The sequence below is a fragment of the Primulina eburnea genome, chromosome 1, assembly GCF_022965805.1.
Source record: "Primulina eburnea isolate SZY01 chromosome 1, ASM2296580v1, whole genome shotgun sequence".
In the NCBI taxonomy this organism is placed as follows: Eukaryota; Viridiplantae; Streptophyta; class Magnoliopsida; order Lamiales; family Gesneriaceae; genus Primulina; species Primulina eburnea.
Window position 1 is genome coordinate 6,863,171 of NC_133101.1, and position 14,064 is coordinate 6,877,234.

The 14,064-nt window shown below is 37.2% G+C and overlaps 2 protein-coding genes across 2 annotated transcripts; both read left to right on the plus strand.

Moving 5' to 3' along the window:
- Nucleotides 1-2,429: 2,429 nt before the first annotated feature.
- Nucleotides 2,430-5,765, plus strand: LOC140825259 (transcription factor bHLH61-like). Its single transcript, XM_073186928.1, has 4 exons — nucleotides 2,430-2,586; nucleotides 3,216-3,341; nucleotides 4,500-4,673; nucleotides 5,452-5,765. Exons 1-4 carry the CDS (start codon nucleotides 2,506-2,508, stop codon nucleotides 5,539-5,541), a joined length of 471 nt encoding a protein of 156 aa, XP_073043029.1. The 5' UTR covers nucleotides 2,430-2,505; the 3' UTR covers nucleotides 5,542-5,765.
- A 4,402-nt stretch (nucleotides 5,766-10,167) lies between these two features.
- Nucleotides 10,168-12,664, plus strand: LOC140803151 (uncharacterized). Its single transcript, XM_073158864.1, has 2 exons — nucleotides 10,168-12,044; nucleotides 12,332-12,664. The coding sequence occupies exon 1, from the start codon at nucleotides 10,168-10,170 to the stop codon at nucleotides 11,626-11,628; it is 1,461 nt and encodes a 486-aa protein (XP_073014965.1). The 3' UTR covers nucleotides 11,629-12,044; nucleotides 12,332-12,664.
- The last annotated feature ends 1,400 nt before the right edge of the window (nucleotides 12,665-14,064 follow it).

The window sequence follows — 14,064 nt, forward strand, 5'->3', positions numbered from 1 at the left end:
TTATATTTTTCAAGTCTGTTGGGTGTAATAATCGTCTCTGCTTGGTAGAGCGATCGAACCGTGGTGCTTGAGCTGCTGTGTGGTTTAAAAGATTTGAGTTGCACCATTACTACTAGTTATAGCTTTTGGTAAAGCGGCAAGCGCTCGGTCCTACAATTGGTATCAGAGCCAAGGTCATGGGTTCGATTCTCATTGATTGCAAGGAGTGCAATTATTAGGAGGGAGATTGTTGGGTGCAATAATGGTCCCTACTTAGTAGAGCGATCGAATCGTGGTGCTTGAGCTGCTGTGTGGTTTAAAAGATTTGAGTTGCACTATTATTACTAGCTATAGCTTTTGGTAAAGCGGCAAGCGCTCGGTCCTACAAATTCTATCACTTCACTTATAGTTGAATTTGTATTGAAACTTCCAAGTTTTCAAATTTTAAGCATTTTAACTTAGAAGTCTAAATTAAATATTTATATATCTTAAAAATTTAGATTTAAGCATGTTTCTTTACAAAATTTAAAATTTAGAATCTCGAATTTCAATAAAAAAATTGAATTTTAAGCATAAAAGCTTATAAAACTTAATTCAAGATTTAAATATTAAAAATTCAAAAGTTTTAATCATACACATCTTACAAAATTCAATTGGAACCAAACAATAGAGAATACAACAACTTGTCAAATGTATATAATTGCAATATCATTTTTATGTCAATTAGAAGCCACTAAAGCTTCATTTTTCATTTCAAAAGATATACATCCCATACATGTACGGTCATAAATGAATATGATGAAATATTATTTTCCCCTATTTAAGGAGCCATAAAACTTTCTAGTAGATGGATTGAGACCATTTATGATTCAACGCATATCTTATTTAATGCTGTAAAATTTTAGACATATGATTGATTATTTTTTTCAATCCATAGTCTAAATTTAAGAACTCGAGTTTCATTCCAATTTTTTTGTTTCTTTAGTGTCAAGAATCTTCTTACACTCAATACACAAAGCATTGAATTAATGAGGCAGAAACTACTTGAATGGACTTACTTATATTCATGTGTTTAACATAATCCTCGTGGTTCACAATTTTCAATCTTTGCTTATTGTAGAGAAAAACTAACATATTCCTAGTTTTTCAATCAAAAAATTTGAAAGAACGTCATATTTAAGGACTATAACAAGAAGAAACAATGAAAATTTTCAAAACCTAGTATTGGAAATTCAGATATTCACAAGTCGTGAAACTACATAATTTGAAGTCGTTCGTGGTCATACATCTTCAAAGTTGTAAACCAAAAGAAAAAAAAATCCAAAGAATAGAAAATATGTCTTAAGATTGTTGGTGTGGATTCTCCAATCAACATCTTGGCGGGATTTGCAATCTAAAGATGGCCATAATAAAAAATAATGCTAGAAAATTTGAAGTCAAGTCAAGAGATATCTCTTTGTCCTTAAGAAAAATTTGTCATGTACTTGGTGCTCACGAGGATATGACAATCATCTACCAAGATAAAACAACTTCCAACTTATGATAGTAGCATTAAAAATCACAAGTTACATAACCATGAAATGATATAAACTCCTAGCAGCATGCTTAACACATACAAGTCAGACATGAAGTGGTGTTTCCAATGACGGACTTGTCTCTTGTCTAGAAGAAATAAGAAGAAGAAGAAGAAGACACTCGATGTGAATGTAAATGTGCAAGAAAATCCGATGATCAAAAATTTTTTTCCCTCAAAAGTTCTTTATTTTTGTCTTGGATCATGTATATATAAAAATCAATCATTAGAGACGTGTTGTTTCATTTAAAAATGTCCATTCATCCAAAAAAAAAAAAAAATATTACAAATCATCAAAAGACACCATTTAAATGCAGAGTACCATAAAAACTCACAACATTTGACAATCTGCCTAAGCGCCTCCCTCTTTGCTCTGGAAATTCCATGGAACAAAGGAAGGACTTAGGCACCTCTAAGGCGTTTTGGTGCATTTCTCGTTGTTGGGGAGCGTCGGTTTTCCCTTCAATATTCTGTTTCGAGTTTTATATCCGTCTTTACTTAATTTTCATTTATTAAGCTTAAAATATCCAAAAATAAATAAATTTATTTATCATGGCAAATTGTCCAAAAACATGATTGCTAAGACTAGAATTTGACAAATATAAGATTAAACCATGAACCAACAAATATATATAACCAAAAATACAATTTTCTCTTTCGTTCATCAACGCTATATATCCTGATATGATCACAAAGTATCCAATAACTAAAAAGTCTGAAACACTATTGTAATAATTATTAAAAATGCTGCATCGTCCATGTTGCTGGCATATTAATACAAAAAATAAAAACAATTTTTTAAAAAGAATTTTCCAGGAGCAAAATAGTCCTTTCAACCAACGGCCAGCTTCGCAAACTCATTATTTGATATTTTAGGAAGCAAACAAAAAAATGAAGTCGATTTAAAGGCTGTAGCTCTTCACGATTCTCAGAAAGAATCAAAATCGCTGGAAATGGTTTCGAGGGAGCGAAAGAGAGAAGCACTTCTTCATGATAAGCTGCAGCGTCTTCGTGCAATCACTCATTCTCATGCAGTAATTTTATGTTATTCAATTCAATTCCTTCCATTTTCCATCATTTCATTCTTCTATACACATATATGAATCGATCATATCATATCATCTGATATATTTATAGATTTTCCACATTGAAATTCTCGGTGTCTGTAGTTTGGAATACAGATTAAGATCAAACTCCTGGATTTTGGCATATATATATATATATATATATATATATATATATATATATATATATATATATATATATATATATATCTTTGTGTGTGTGTGTGTGTGTGAAGAAATAAAATTTTATGGGCAGATTTTTTTTTTTAGAATCGTGGTTCCTAAGATTTCTTGTGGGTTTTTACTTTGATATTTTGTATATACGCATCACGTGTACATAGTCGCTAGTGTATATAAAGATGGGATCAATAGGATTTTTCATACATATTTATATAAGAAAAATTAAGGTTTGTGGTTAATATGTGTGTGTAAGATGTCATTTTCCTCTTGTTCTTGATTTCCAATATGGCAAATTCTCCTCCTCCATCTGTATGATTTTTTACTCGTTTCGGATTTTTCACGTAAATCTTTGTATTTTATCGTGTAGTTTTGTTACAAAACTAATTTTGATGATTTTAATATTATTTTGTTGATACTAGATGAACGAAGCCTCAATAGTATTGGATGCATCAAATTACATCACAGAGTTGAAGAATAAAGTAGACAGACTCAACCAAGACAGAGCAACTGCACAAAGTTCAAACACTCGCATCAATCCATGGCCAGTAATACTTCTAACCTTTTAATTTCTTTTACTATTTATACCTTTATTATTTTATTTTTCTATATCTATCCCTTTATTTAATTTCACATTCTTAAAGTCCTGCTTATTTTTTTCATTAACTAAAATTGTTACTTTATTATTTTGATATTATCATAACTAACATATATATTTCATGTTATCAAACCACTTGTAGAATAAATAAGCAACTAGGCTAACTATTAAACATGAAATTAATGGTTAAGTTGATCGTACGATAGTAATAATGTGTAATTTTTTTATTTTAAACTAGGTATATTTTTATATTATATTTTATATATAAGAAATAATTTGGTTAAATTTTGATCAATTTTCAAATTATATAATTGTTGGAAAAAAAATATTTAAGTAAATTTGTGATAAAATTTGAAATGACTTCTTATTTATCCAAATAAGTAGTTAGGATTTGAATCTATTTTAAGTGGATTTTTCCCAAACAAATTAGAGATAAATTTGAGATCCTTGATTTAAAATTTCACGAACGTACGGATCGAAGAGCAAGTACTAATGTAAAAATAACTCTCTATGTAGAAAAGATTCAATATATATATACACCAACAAGCAACAAAACAATAAATATTAAATTTGAAAGTTTTCTTGAATTTATCAAAATATATATTTAATACGAGTTAGTCAAATTAACAGTTTGACCACAAAATATTAAAACAATGATTCCCGGACAAAGGGGGTAGTATTTATGATGTTTTTAAATATGGAACTAAGTAAAGGTTTGAATATATTATTTATTTATTTTAAGGCAAATTAAATTTTTGATTATGTATGTTTACCATTTTTGTGTTTTTCTTAGTCTTGTATATTTCGATTTTTAACAATTTTAATCATTTTTCATCTGAAGTGCTAGCTTGTATGATAGTACATACATCATTGCCGTATCATGTTAAAATACTAAAATTGCACCAGAAAAAAAATGAAGATAGTGTAATAAGATTGAAATTAGACAATACAGAGGACCTTATTCATAAATTAAGAGGCAATACACATAATGAGAAACACAATTTCCCTCTATTTTAAAAATGTAACATAGGTAATATTTATTCAATGCAGTACCTTGTGCAATCAATGTTGCACTTTCATGAATTAATTTCCATATGTTTCGTTGCAGCAAGTTACCGTAGAAGCCCTAGAGAAGGGCTTTTTAGTAAACGTGCATGCACTGAAAAGCTGCCCGGGGCTTCTGGTTTACATATTGGAAACATTTGAAGAGCTAGGTCTGACCGTTGTGGAAGCTAGGGTTTCTTGTGCTGATAACTTCCATTTACAAGCCATTGGTGGAGAAGTAAGAAATTTAAACATCGACCCCTTTTTAATAATTACCTAGATAAAATAAAAACTATATAAATTCCTGCTTTATTTATTTACGGGTCGCGATGCAAACGTTGTTTGGACGTAAAATGAATGGAAAAAAAATCAGATATATTATAGATTTTGAAGTTAATTATGAAGAGTGTCTTACTTAACGACAATGCCTGTTTAGTCCTCTGAGACTTAAATAGGAGAATTTAGAGAATTTAACCATTACTTGACGAAAATTTTGATATAGGATATACTTGTCTTTAGCTTTTAATTTTGTCTTCTGCTTAGTGCTATTATGAATTTATTATGCATGAGAAGGTTTATTTTACACACACAAAAAATCAAAGAAGGCCACAAAAACTAACCAAGATATATATGATAAACGAGATTGCGAATCGACTGATATTCTTCAAACAGCAATACTTTTGAAATCAGATTTTCTTGGTTATGTCTTGCGTTAGTATTTTTCATAGACATATGGCGGATTCTTTAAAGAGCAAAATCCTTGCTCTATTTCTATAGGAGTATTGTTATTCTTGATATGGATCGGAAGGAGGGTGAGTAGAGTAATAACTCTTATCTCAAAACTAGAAAAATACTTAAATTTAAGTATGTGTTTGAAAGTTTTAAATTGTCCCATCCAAATTATAAATTTTATTAAGTTTTATATTTTAAATAGCCCATTAATTATGTTTTTAATTAGCATCAATAAACAAGGGCAGAAATCTAATTCTTTTACTGAATTTATAAACTCTTGACAGATTGAAGAAAATGAAGAAAGAATTAATGCTCAGAAGGTGAAACGAAGAATCTCGAACGCTGTCAAGAATTGGATTGAAAATAATGAATAATATCATAATTAAAGCCAATATATATATATTTATATATATATATATATATATATATATATATATATATATATATATGGCATGCTATATATAATTATGTTTTTTTGGCAGGCATTTATAATATACATATCTTCATATGCTGCTTTAATTTTGTTTATTAGGCATCTATAATATGTGATCAAAGATCACAAATTTTGATGGGAGTAATCCCGAATGAATCTGATTATCTTTACTTATTTTTCCTCGATACACATTATCACATGAAGAAATTAAGAAAAAAAACAATTTCAAGGACAAAACATCATGATTAACATAATCCGGATCCTAATTTGTGTCGTCAAGGAGCTGAAACGTCATTAAAGTAATCTCGATTCTTTTTCGTTTAGGCTTTAGCGAGTAGAGATAGATACAGGTTATAGGACTAATTAACTAGTGATGCCTTTTAGACAAATGTTTCGGTTAAATTTATGTTAAATAGGTAATTAGTACGCTAATATGGACAATAATAACTGCAAGCACTGTCCTGGATGACATGACCATGTGAGACTAATGACAATAATAGATGGCATCAGGATCCAATCTTGATTCGGCACGCGCATATAAAAAAGATCGATATTTTCGACTAAATATCAGCAAAGAATCTAGAACACGAACATCAAAATACAAACTGCTAGCATGCAGTATCGATCCCTTTGTGTATATATATACATTATTACTAAAAAAGAATGATGAAATTGTATATTTACATGTATTATATATTTGTCTAAGTGATCTTACTTGAATATGTTGATTACTCAATGCTTATAAGTATGACACGACATATAAAGTATACACTTATGCATTCATGATGATAATTACTGCATCTCCAGAACTGAACCTAGAAACTTAGAGACACTAGCCTTGGATATATCAGCTCTGCTTTGTTTGACTCTTGTTTTGGCCGAAGCTATAAATCATCGAAAGGCTTTCGGAAAAAGTGGAGCAAAGTGCTATGATACTTCTTGATTGCCATAAAAATTCAGAGCCATACCCCAAATCTTACAGACCAACAGTTGATCCGCACGCGAAATCTTTCTATTTGGAGCTATAAACCGAATCTACAGACCAATTAACCAAGCAAGTTATACGAGGCCTTTGGCTCATTGGTCGGGAGTTAGACTTACAAACTACAGGCCAGGTTCATAGGAGTTCGAACTTCCATGCCAACCGACTACTAGATAGCCTAGGGCCCGTAGAACTGAGACATAGAGTAGTTGGCTTGTTGACCCGGTTATAGTTCCAGGCCGGGCCCCCGTTTGCAGTTAAACAGGTGTCTAAGCAATATAGAAAGAAAATATTATTATGTTAGTATGTTACCACTTCACTAACCTAACAAAATATACCAATTCCATTAATTTTTTTAGGTTATGTTACATTTATTATATGTATAATATATTATTATATTATTTATAATATAAGATTTATAAGATGATAGCTTTTGTGTTGATCTCATATTTATCTTTAAAAAAAAAACAATTAGAAACGAATAACATTGGCAAATACATATATGATTTTATATGTATTTACTTAACTTTTATTTGATTAGATAACTTAATCAAATCAAATTCAAAACATCAAAAATAACTTATTTCGTTATATCGTGGTCTTAGTATACGAAAGCCTACTCAAAATGTAAAACAAAAGCAAAAAAATCATGTTTAAATTAATTTATAGAAGTAAACATTATCAAGAAAGATTAAGAGAAATCTCAGTAATTTTGGCGTTTGTTGATATCTTCCTCTCACGTTATTTTCATAAATAAAAAATGATATTTTGTTATCTTTGAAGTCGTATACAATCACCTTGAAAAATAAGAAAAAATCGTCATAATTTATTTCATTATTTATCAAGATTTTTTGACTTTATCTCTAAAATTAAACTGCTTCACTTTTTTTTGTCAAATCTACGAATAAGATAAAATCAAATAAAAAAAAGAAATAATAAGAGATAACAATGCTAGATAAACACAAAAATATGATTTATAAAAAAATCTTTAATTTTTTTTTATAAGATTCGGGCTTATTAATTACTCTTGGAGAAGACTTTGCAACCTCATCCTTGACATGTAAATCCAAAGGAGTATGTGCCTTGGAAGCAACTTTGCTAGACCCTCGGTAATTCAACGTAGATCTTCTGATATATGCGTGATGGTTGTGCTGAAAATTAATTATAGTTAGTATGCGAAGCTTGTAAGAACGAATTGGAGCCGTTGCAACGCCAGATGAGGGACGTCTTTCGAAAGATTATAAAGTGTCACACAGAAGGTCTCGAGGCCTTTGGCAAGGCTACTGATGAGCCAACAGAGATATATTTTGCTGCTGGTTGTTGTATTTTGAAAAAATATTCATCGTTTTTGTTTTGTTTTGTTTTTTTTTTGTTTTTTTTAATAAACTTTTATCCCAATAACAGTTTCTTGTATATTATGAATGTTCAATATTCTCATAAACTATTAAAGAATTATTTTCTTTTTTTTGCCCCATCTGTCGCAAAATTAGTTTATTGCACTGGGAAATTGATTAATGTATATGTTTATTTTAAAAAAAAAAAAATCGACTAATAAAATACAAAATATAAAACTTTTGGATGAGATATCCTTCAATAGACGTTATTAGCTTAATGTTATTATAAAAAATAATATATAATGCAGCTATTAATCTTTCTTTAATAATATTTTTATTTCAATTATTTAAATTTTTACGGTTATCTAATAAAGACAATTTGATTCAGTGATAAAAGAACTATCTATTAATTAGACATCGATGTTTTTAAAACTGTTTATTATATAGACAACTATATTTTTTAAGGCAAAAACTTGTGTGAGATGATAAAAGAACTATCTATTAATTAGACATCGATGTTTTTAAAACTGTTTATTATATAGACAACTATATCAGATATATCAGCTCTGCTTTGTTTGACTCTTGTTTTGGCCGAAGCTATAAATCATCGAAAGGCTTTCGGAAAAAGTGGAGCAAAGTGCTATGATACTTCTTGATTGCCATAAAAATTCAGAACCATACACCAAATCTTACACACCCGCACGCGAAATCTTTCTATTCGGAGCTAGGGATGTAAATGAACCAAACGGTTTGCGAGCTATTCGAAGCTCGGTTCGATAAAAAGCTCGTTTGAGTTTGTTTGTTAATCATATCAAACCAAGCCCAAGCTCGATTTTGAGCTTGAAAATTTAATCAAACCAAGCTCAAGCCTGAGGATATTCGGCTCGTGAGCTCGCAAACATGTTTGATAATAGGCTCGCGAGCTCGAGCTCGAGCTCGGCTCGTTTAGGTGGCTCGCAAACATGATTTTGGAATGTTCAATAATATACTTATTTATGTTTTTTTTTGCTCTTATTTGTGTCATTTTGGTTATTTATGAATGAATTTACATTTTTATGTCTGATTTAAAATTAGTTTATAGATATATTTAATTTTCAACAAGCTCGATTCAAACTCAAACTCGAGCTCAATTCTATGCTTACCGAGCTCGAAAACGAGACGAGCTCAAGCCAGGCTCGTTAAACATGTTAAACGAGCTATTAATGAATCAAGCTCGAGCCTGACTTGATTAACATGCTAAACGAGCTTTTAACGAGCCGAGCTCGAGCCTGGCTTGATTAACATGCTAAACGAGCTTTTAACGAGCCGAGCTCGAGCTTTTAACGAGCTCAGTAATTTCAATACAAACCAAGCTCGAGCCTGATAACAGAAGCTCGAATCGAGCTCGAACTCGAGCTCGAGCCTCAAACAGTTTTAAACAAACCAAGCTCAAGCCTGATACTGTTTGGTTTGGTTTGGATCGTTTACATCCCTATTCGGAGCTATAAACCGAATCTACAGACCAATTAACCAAGCAAGTTATACGAGGCCTTTGGCTCATTGGTCGGGAGTTAGACTTACAAACTACAGGCCAGGTTCATAGGAGTTCGAACTTCCATGCCAACCGACTACTGGATAGGGCCCGTAGAACTGGCACATGGAGTAGTTGGCCTGTTGACCCGGTTATGGTTCCAGGCCGGGCCCCCGTTTGCAGTTAAACAGGTGTCTAAGCAATATAGAAAGAAAATATTATCATGTTAGTATGTTACCACTTCACTAACCTAACAAAATATACCAATTCCATTAATTTTTTTAGGTTATGTTACATTTATTATATGTATAATATATTATTATATTATTTGTAATATAAGATTTATAAGATGATAGTGATACCCCAGTGATGAACCCATCAAGATCCGGCCCAAAATCCCGGCCCATCTCTGAGGCCCACAGGTGACTGGCCCATGACAAGCCCAGGTATTCTCCTATAAATACCAGGTTTGAGCGTATGATAATGGATTGAATTCAATATTGTTTTCAGCAGCACCCTTAGCTGCTCCCCCCATATATCCTCAGTTACTGACTTGAGCGTCGGAGGGACTACGCCAGGACACCCTCCTGGCCCCATCTTAACGGTCTTTTTCTTGATTTCAGGCTCAGGGTCATCTTAAAGCCCACGTCTGATCTAGTGACGCTCGTTGGGATCGGACCCTAGATTTCTCGTGAGTATCACTTGGCGCCGTCTGTGGGAAATTTGAGTTAAGACGTAGATATGGTAGGTAAGAGAGGGAGTGGAAGAGCTATCTCAGCATCATCACGTCCTCGGAGAGGACTTGAACCATCTCGTGCTGAGACAATACAGGAACAGCCGCATCTTGAGACGAGACAGGAACAACCTCGTCAAGAGACAAGAACCGAGCAGCCCCTTCACGAGACAAGGGTCGAGCAACCCCGTCCCAATGAGAATGTGGGGAACTTGACCCTAGAACAGTTGGGTCAATTTATCACCCGGATAGTGGATGAGGCCATGAAGAGGAATCAAGAGTCTATGTTTGCAGAAGATCAGACCGCTCGCCAGGAGCGAGAGGAGAATGTGGAGGGAAGTCAGAGTAGGGTGGAGGAGACGCGACCCCGCCCAAGTGAGGAGAATCTGGAGATGGAAGAGATGTGGAGGGAAATACGGACGCTGAGGCAGCAATTGGGAAACAGAGATGCAGCCCCCAAGAAAGGAAGTCCTTTTTCCCTCGCCATTTTGGAAGAGGGGCTTCCTCCAAATTTCCGACAGTCAAACGTTGGAGAATATGATGGACATACGGACCCCGAAGAACACTTGGGGAGGTTTGAGAACACAGCTCTGTTGCATCAGTATTCAGATGGAGTCAAGTGCAGAGTGTTTCTGGGCACTTTGGTGAGGTCAGCCCAGCAATGGTTTAATTCCTTGCCGCCCAACTCCATACGCTCTTTTGAGGATTTCTCAGCTGCTTTCTTGCACCGATTCGCTAGTAGCAAAAGGCACCAAAAAAACTACTTGAGTTTGTTTGTAATGAAACAGCAAGAGGGTGAAACTTTACGGGAGTTTGTCCAGCGCTTCAACAGCGTAGCGTTGGAAATACCAGCGGTCACTCCTGACATCATGATAAGTGCCTTTACCCAGGGACTTAGAGGAGGGGAGTTTTTCAAGTCGCTGGTCAAGAAGCCTCCGTCGAGCTATGATGATCTGTTGGCTCGAGCTGAGAAATATATAAATCTTGAAGATGCCCAGCGGCATAAGAGAATGGAGCAGCGACCTGGGAGGAGTGGAGTTGAGGGAGCGGAGAGAAGAGGAAGGAAGAGGGGCGCAGGGGAAAGAGAGGAGATTAAAGCTAGGGACAGAAGACAATTCTCATCACATGTTCCTCTGGATAGGAGTCGTGACGAGGTGACGGAGTTGAGGGAGCCCGAGGAGAGCTGGGAGAAGTCGCGAAGGGCTAAGAGCAGTGCTAGATTGCCTTCGCGGGATAGACGAGAAGGATCCTCATCCAGGAGTCGACAGAGGTCTCGCTCGTCTCCTAGACGTGGTCAAGGCCCTCCATGGATAAATCAGAGGGTCGGGGAGCAGAGAGGGGAAGGTCGAGGTCAAGATGTTCCTCAGGAACCCGTCGAACCGAGGGGGGGAATGAATGAAGATAACCACCCTACGAGAGGAATGATTCATATGATCTCGGGGGGTGCTACTGATGGAAACTCTGGGTAAAGCTCTAAAAGAGGCCTGAGAACGCTTACCACCTTAGAGAATATCTTTACTTCATTTTTGATGTATTTCGTTCCTGAATTTGTCTTACGTTATCAGTTGATATTCAATAAAATCAGGTTCCTCTTTTCAGTTCATGAATGTTGTTGTATTACGAGAGGGAAGGAGAAAAATTTTATTTTCCTACTAAGGCATCGCCTGGTAGAGGAGTAGAGGGCAGGAGAGAAATTTTATTTTCCTACTAAGGCATCGCCTGGTAGAGGAGAAGAGTGAAGGAGAAAAATTTTATTTTCCTGCTAAGGTGTCGCCTAGCAGAGGAGTTTGAGGGTGAGGGTGGAGAATATGTATTTTCCTGCTAAGGCGTCGCCTGGCAGAGGAGTTAGAGGATGACGAGGTGGAATCTTTATTTTCCTGCTAAGGTGTCACCTAGCAGAGGAGTTAGAGGGTGTGGGCGGTTGAATTTTTATTTTTCCTGCTAAGGCCCGGCTTAGCAGAGGAGTTAGAGGGTGGATGTGTTGATTTTATTTTCCTGCTAAAGAATCACCTAGCAGAGGAGTTAGATGGAGAAGTTGAATTTTTACTTTCCTGCTAAGGCCCGGCTTAGCAGAGGAGTTAGAGGGTGGATGTGTTGATTTTATTTTCCTGCTAAAGAATCACCTAGCAGAGGAGTTAGATGGAGAAGTTGAATTTTTACTTTCCTGCTAAGACCCGGCTTAGCAGAGGAGTTAGAGGGTTGAGGTGTTGATTTTTATTTTCCTGCTAAGACCCGGCTTAGCAGAGGAGTTAGAGGGTGGAGGTGTTGAATTTATATTTTCCTGCTAAGACCCGACTTAGCAGAGGAGTTAGAGGGTTGATGTGTTGAATTTTTATTTTCCTGCTAAGGCATCGCCTAGCAGAGGAGTTAGAGGGTGATGGAGATGCTGATTTTATTTTCCTGCTAAGGTGTTGCCTAGCAGAGGAGTTAGAGGGTGTTGGAGTTGATTTTTAGTTTCTGTTAAGGCATCGCCTAGTAGAGGAGTTAGATGGCGGGGGTGTTAAATTTTATTTTCCTGATAAGGTATCACCTAGCAGAGGAGTTAGAGGGTGGGGACGTTGAATTTTTATTTTCCTGCTAAGGCCCGGCTTAGCAGAGGAGTTAAAGGGGTCGAGGTGTTGATTTTTATTTTCCTGCTGTGGTATTACCTAGCAGAGGAGTTAAAGGGTGAAGGTGTTAATTTTTATTTTCCTGCTAAGGTGTCAGGTGAGAGTTTTATTTTCCTGCTAAGGCATCGCCTAGGAGTGGAGTTAGAGGGTGAAGGTGTTAATTGTTATTTTCCTGCTATGGCGTCGCCTAGCAGAGGAGCAGAGTGGAGGAGGAGAATTAAATTTTCCTGCTAAGGCATCGCCTAGCAGAGGAGCAGAGTTGAGGAGGAGAATTAAATTTTCCTGCTAAGGCATCGCCTAGCAGAGGAGCAGAGTTTGGGAGGAAAAATATTTTTTTGGTTAGTCGATAACGAAAGTTGTTGGGGGAGCAGAAATCACACAACCCTTCGCAAGGGAATATATCAAAATTCACAATGTACGGGACGAGGATGGGCGCTCGGGCGTGGGGCGAGCGTGGCGCTCGGGGCGCTTGGGCGAGCTGGTGCTTGCGCTCGGGCGAGCGTGGCGTGGTGTTGGACGAGCTGGGGGTGAGGGCGAGCTGCTGAGGGCGAGCTGGTGCTCGGGTGCTGGGCGAGCGTGTGGCGCTCGGGTGTCGGGCGAGCTCGGTGAGGGCGTGACGCGGGCGAGCTGGCGTGGCACTCGGGTGCTGGGCGAGCTGGTGCTTGCGCTCGGGCGAGCGTGGCGTGGCGATGGGCGAGCTGGTGCTTGCGCTCGGGCGTGCGGTGGCGAGGGCGAGGGGCGAGCTGGTGCTCGGGTGCTGGGCGAGCGTGTGGCGCTCGGGTGTTGGGCGAGCTGCTGTGGGCGAGCTGGTGCTCAGGCGCTGGGCGAGCGTGTGGCGCTCGGGTGTTGGGCGAGCTGGGGGTGAGGGCAAGCTGCTGTGGGCGAGCGTGGCAGACGGGGCAGGCGCACGGTGGGCGAGCTGCTGGGGGCGAGCGTGGCAGGCGCGCGGTGGGCGAGCGAGGCGCGCTCGGCAGGGGTGCCCGGCAGGAGTGCTCGGCGAGGACGAGCGTGTGCGCGCTGGCTGCGCGTGCGTGGCAGGAGGGTGAGAGGCGCTTTGCGAGGGTGTAGCAGCGTGCTGGCGAGGCTGGCGGTTGAGGCGAGGGCAGTTTCGCGGCAGTGCGACTCGGCGAGGGGCGAGCGTGCGGCAGTGACGAACGACTGGAAGAAAATGCACAACTCGCACCCGGTAACTCAAGAACAACACAATTAATCGAACTTTGAACCTACGATTCAGTTCGACTCGGGAGGGGGAGACTGGTGATACCCCAGGGATGAACCCATCAAGATCCGGCCCAA

Excerpts from the sequence above, each read along its gene's own strand:
- LOC140825259 (XM_073186928.1), top strand. The coding sequence starts at position 2,506 with ATGGTTTCGAGGGAGCGAAAGAGAGAAGCACTTCTTCATGATAAGCTG. Across the intron at positions 2,587-3,215 it reads CAATCACTCATTCTCATGCA|ATGAACGAAGCCTCAATAGT; the intron begins GTAATTTTATGT and ends TGTTGATACTAG. Across the intron at positions 3,342-4,499 it reads CTCGCATCAATCCATGGCCA|CAAGTTACCGTAGAAGCCCT; the intron begins GTAATACTTCTA and ends GTTTCGTTGCAG.
- LOC140803151 (XM_073158864.1), top strand. The coding sequence starts at position 10,168 with ATGGTAGGTAAGAGAGGGAGTGGAAGAGCTATCTCAGCATCATCACGT.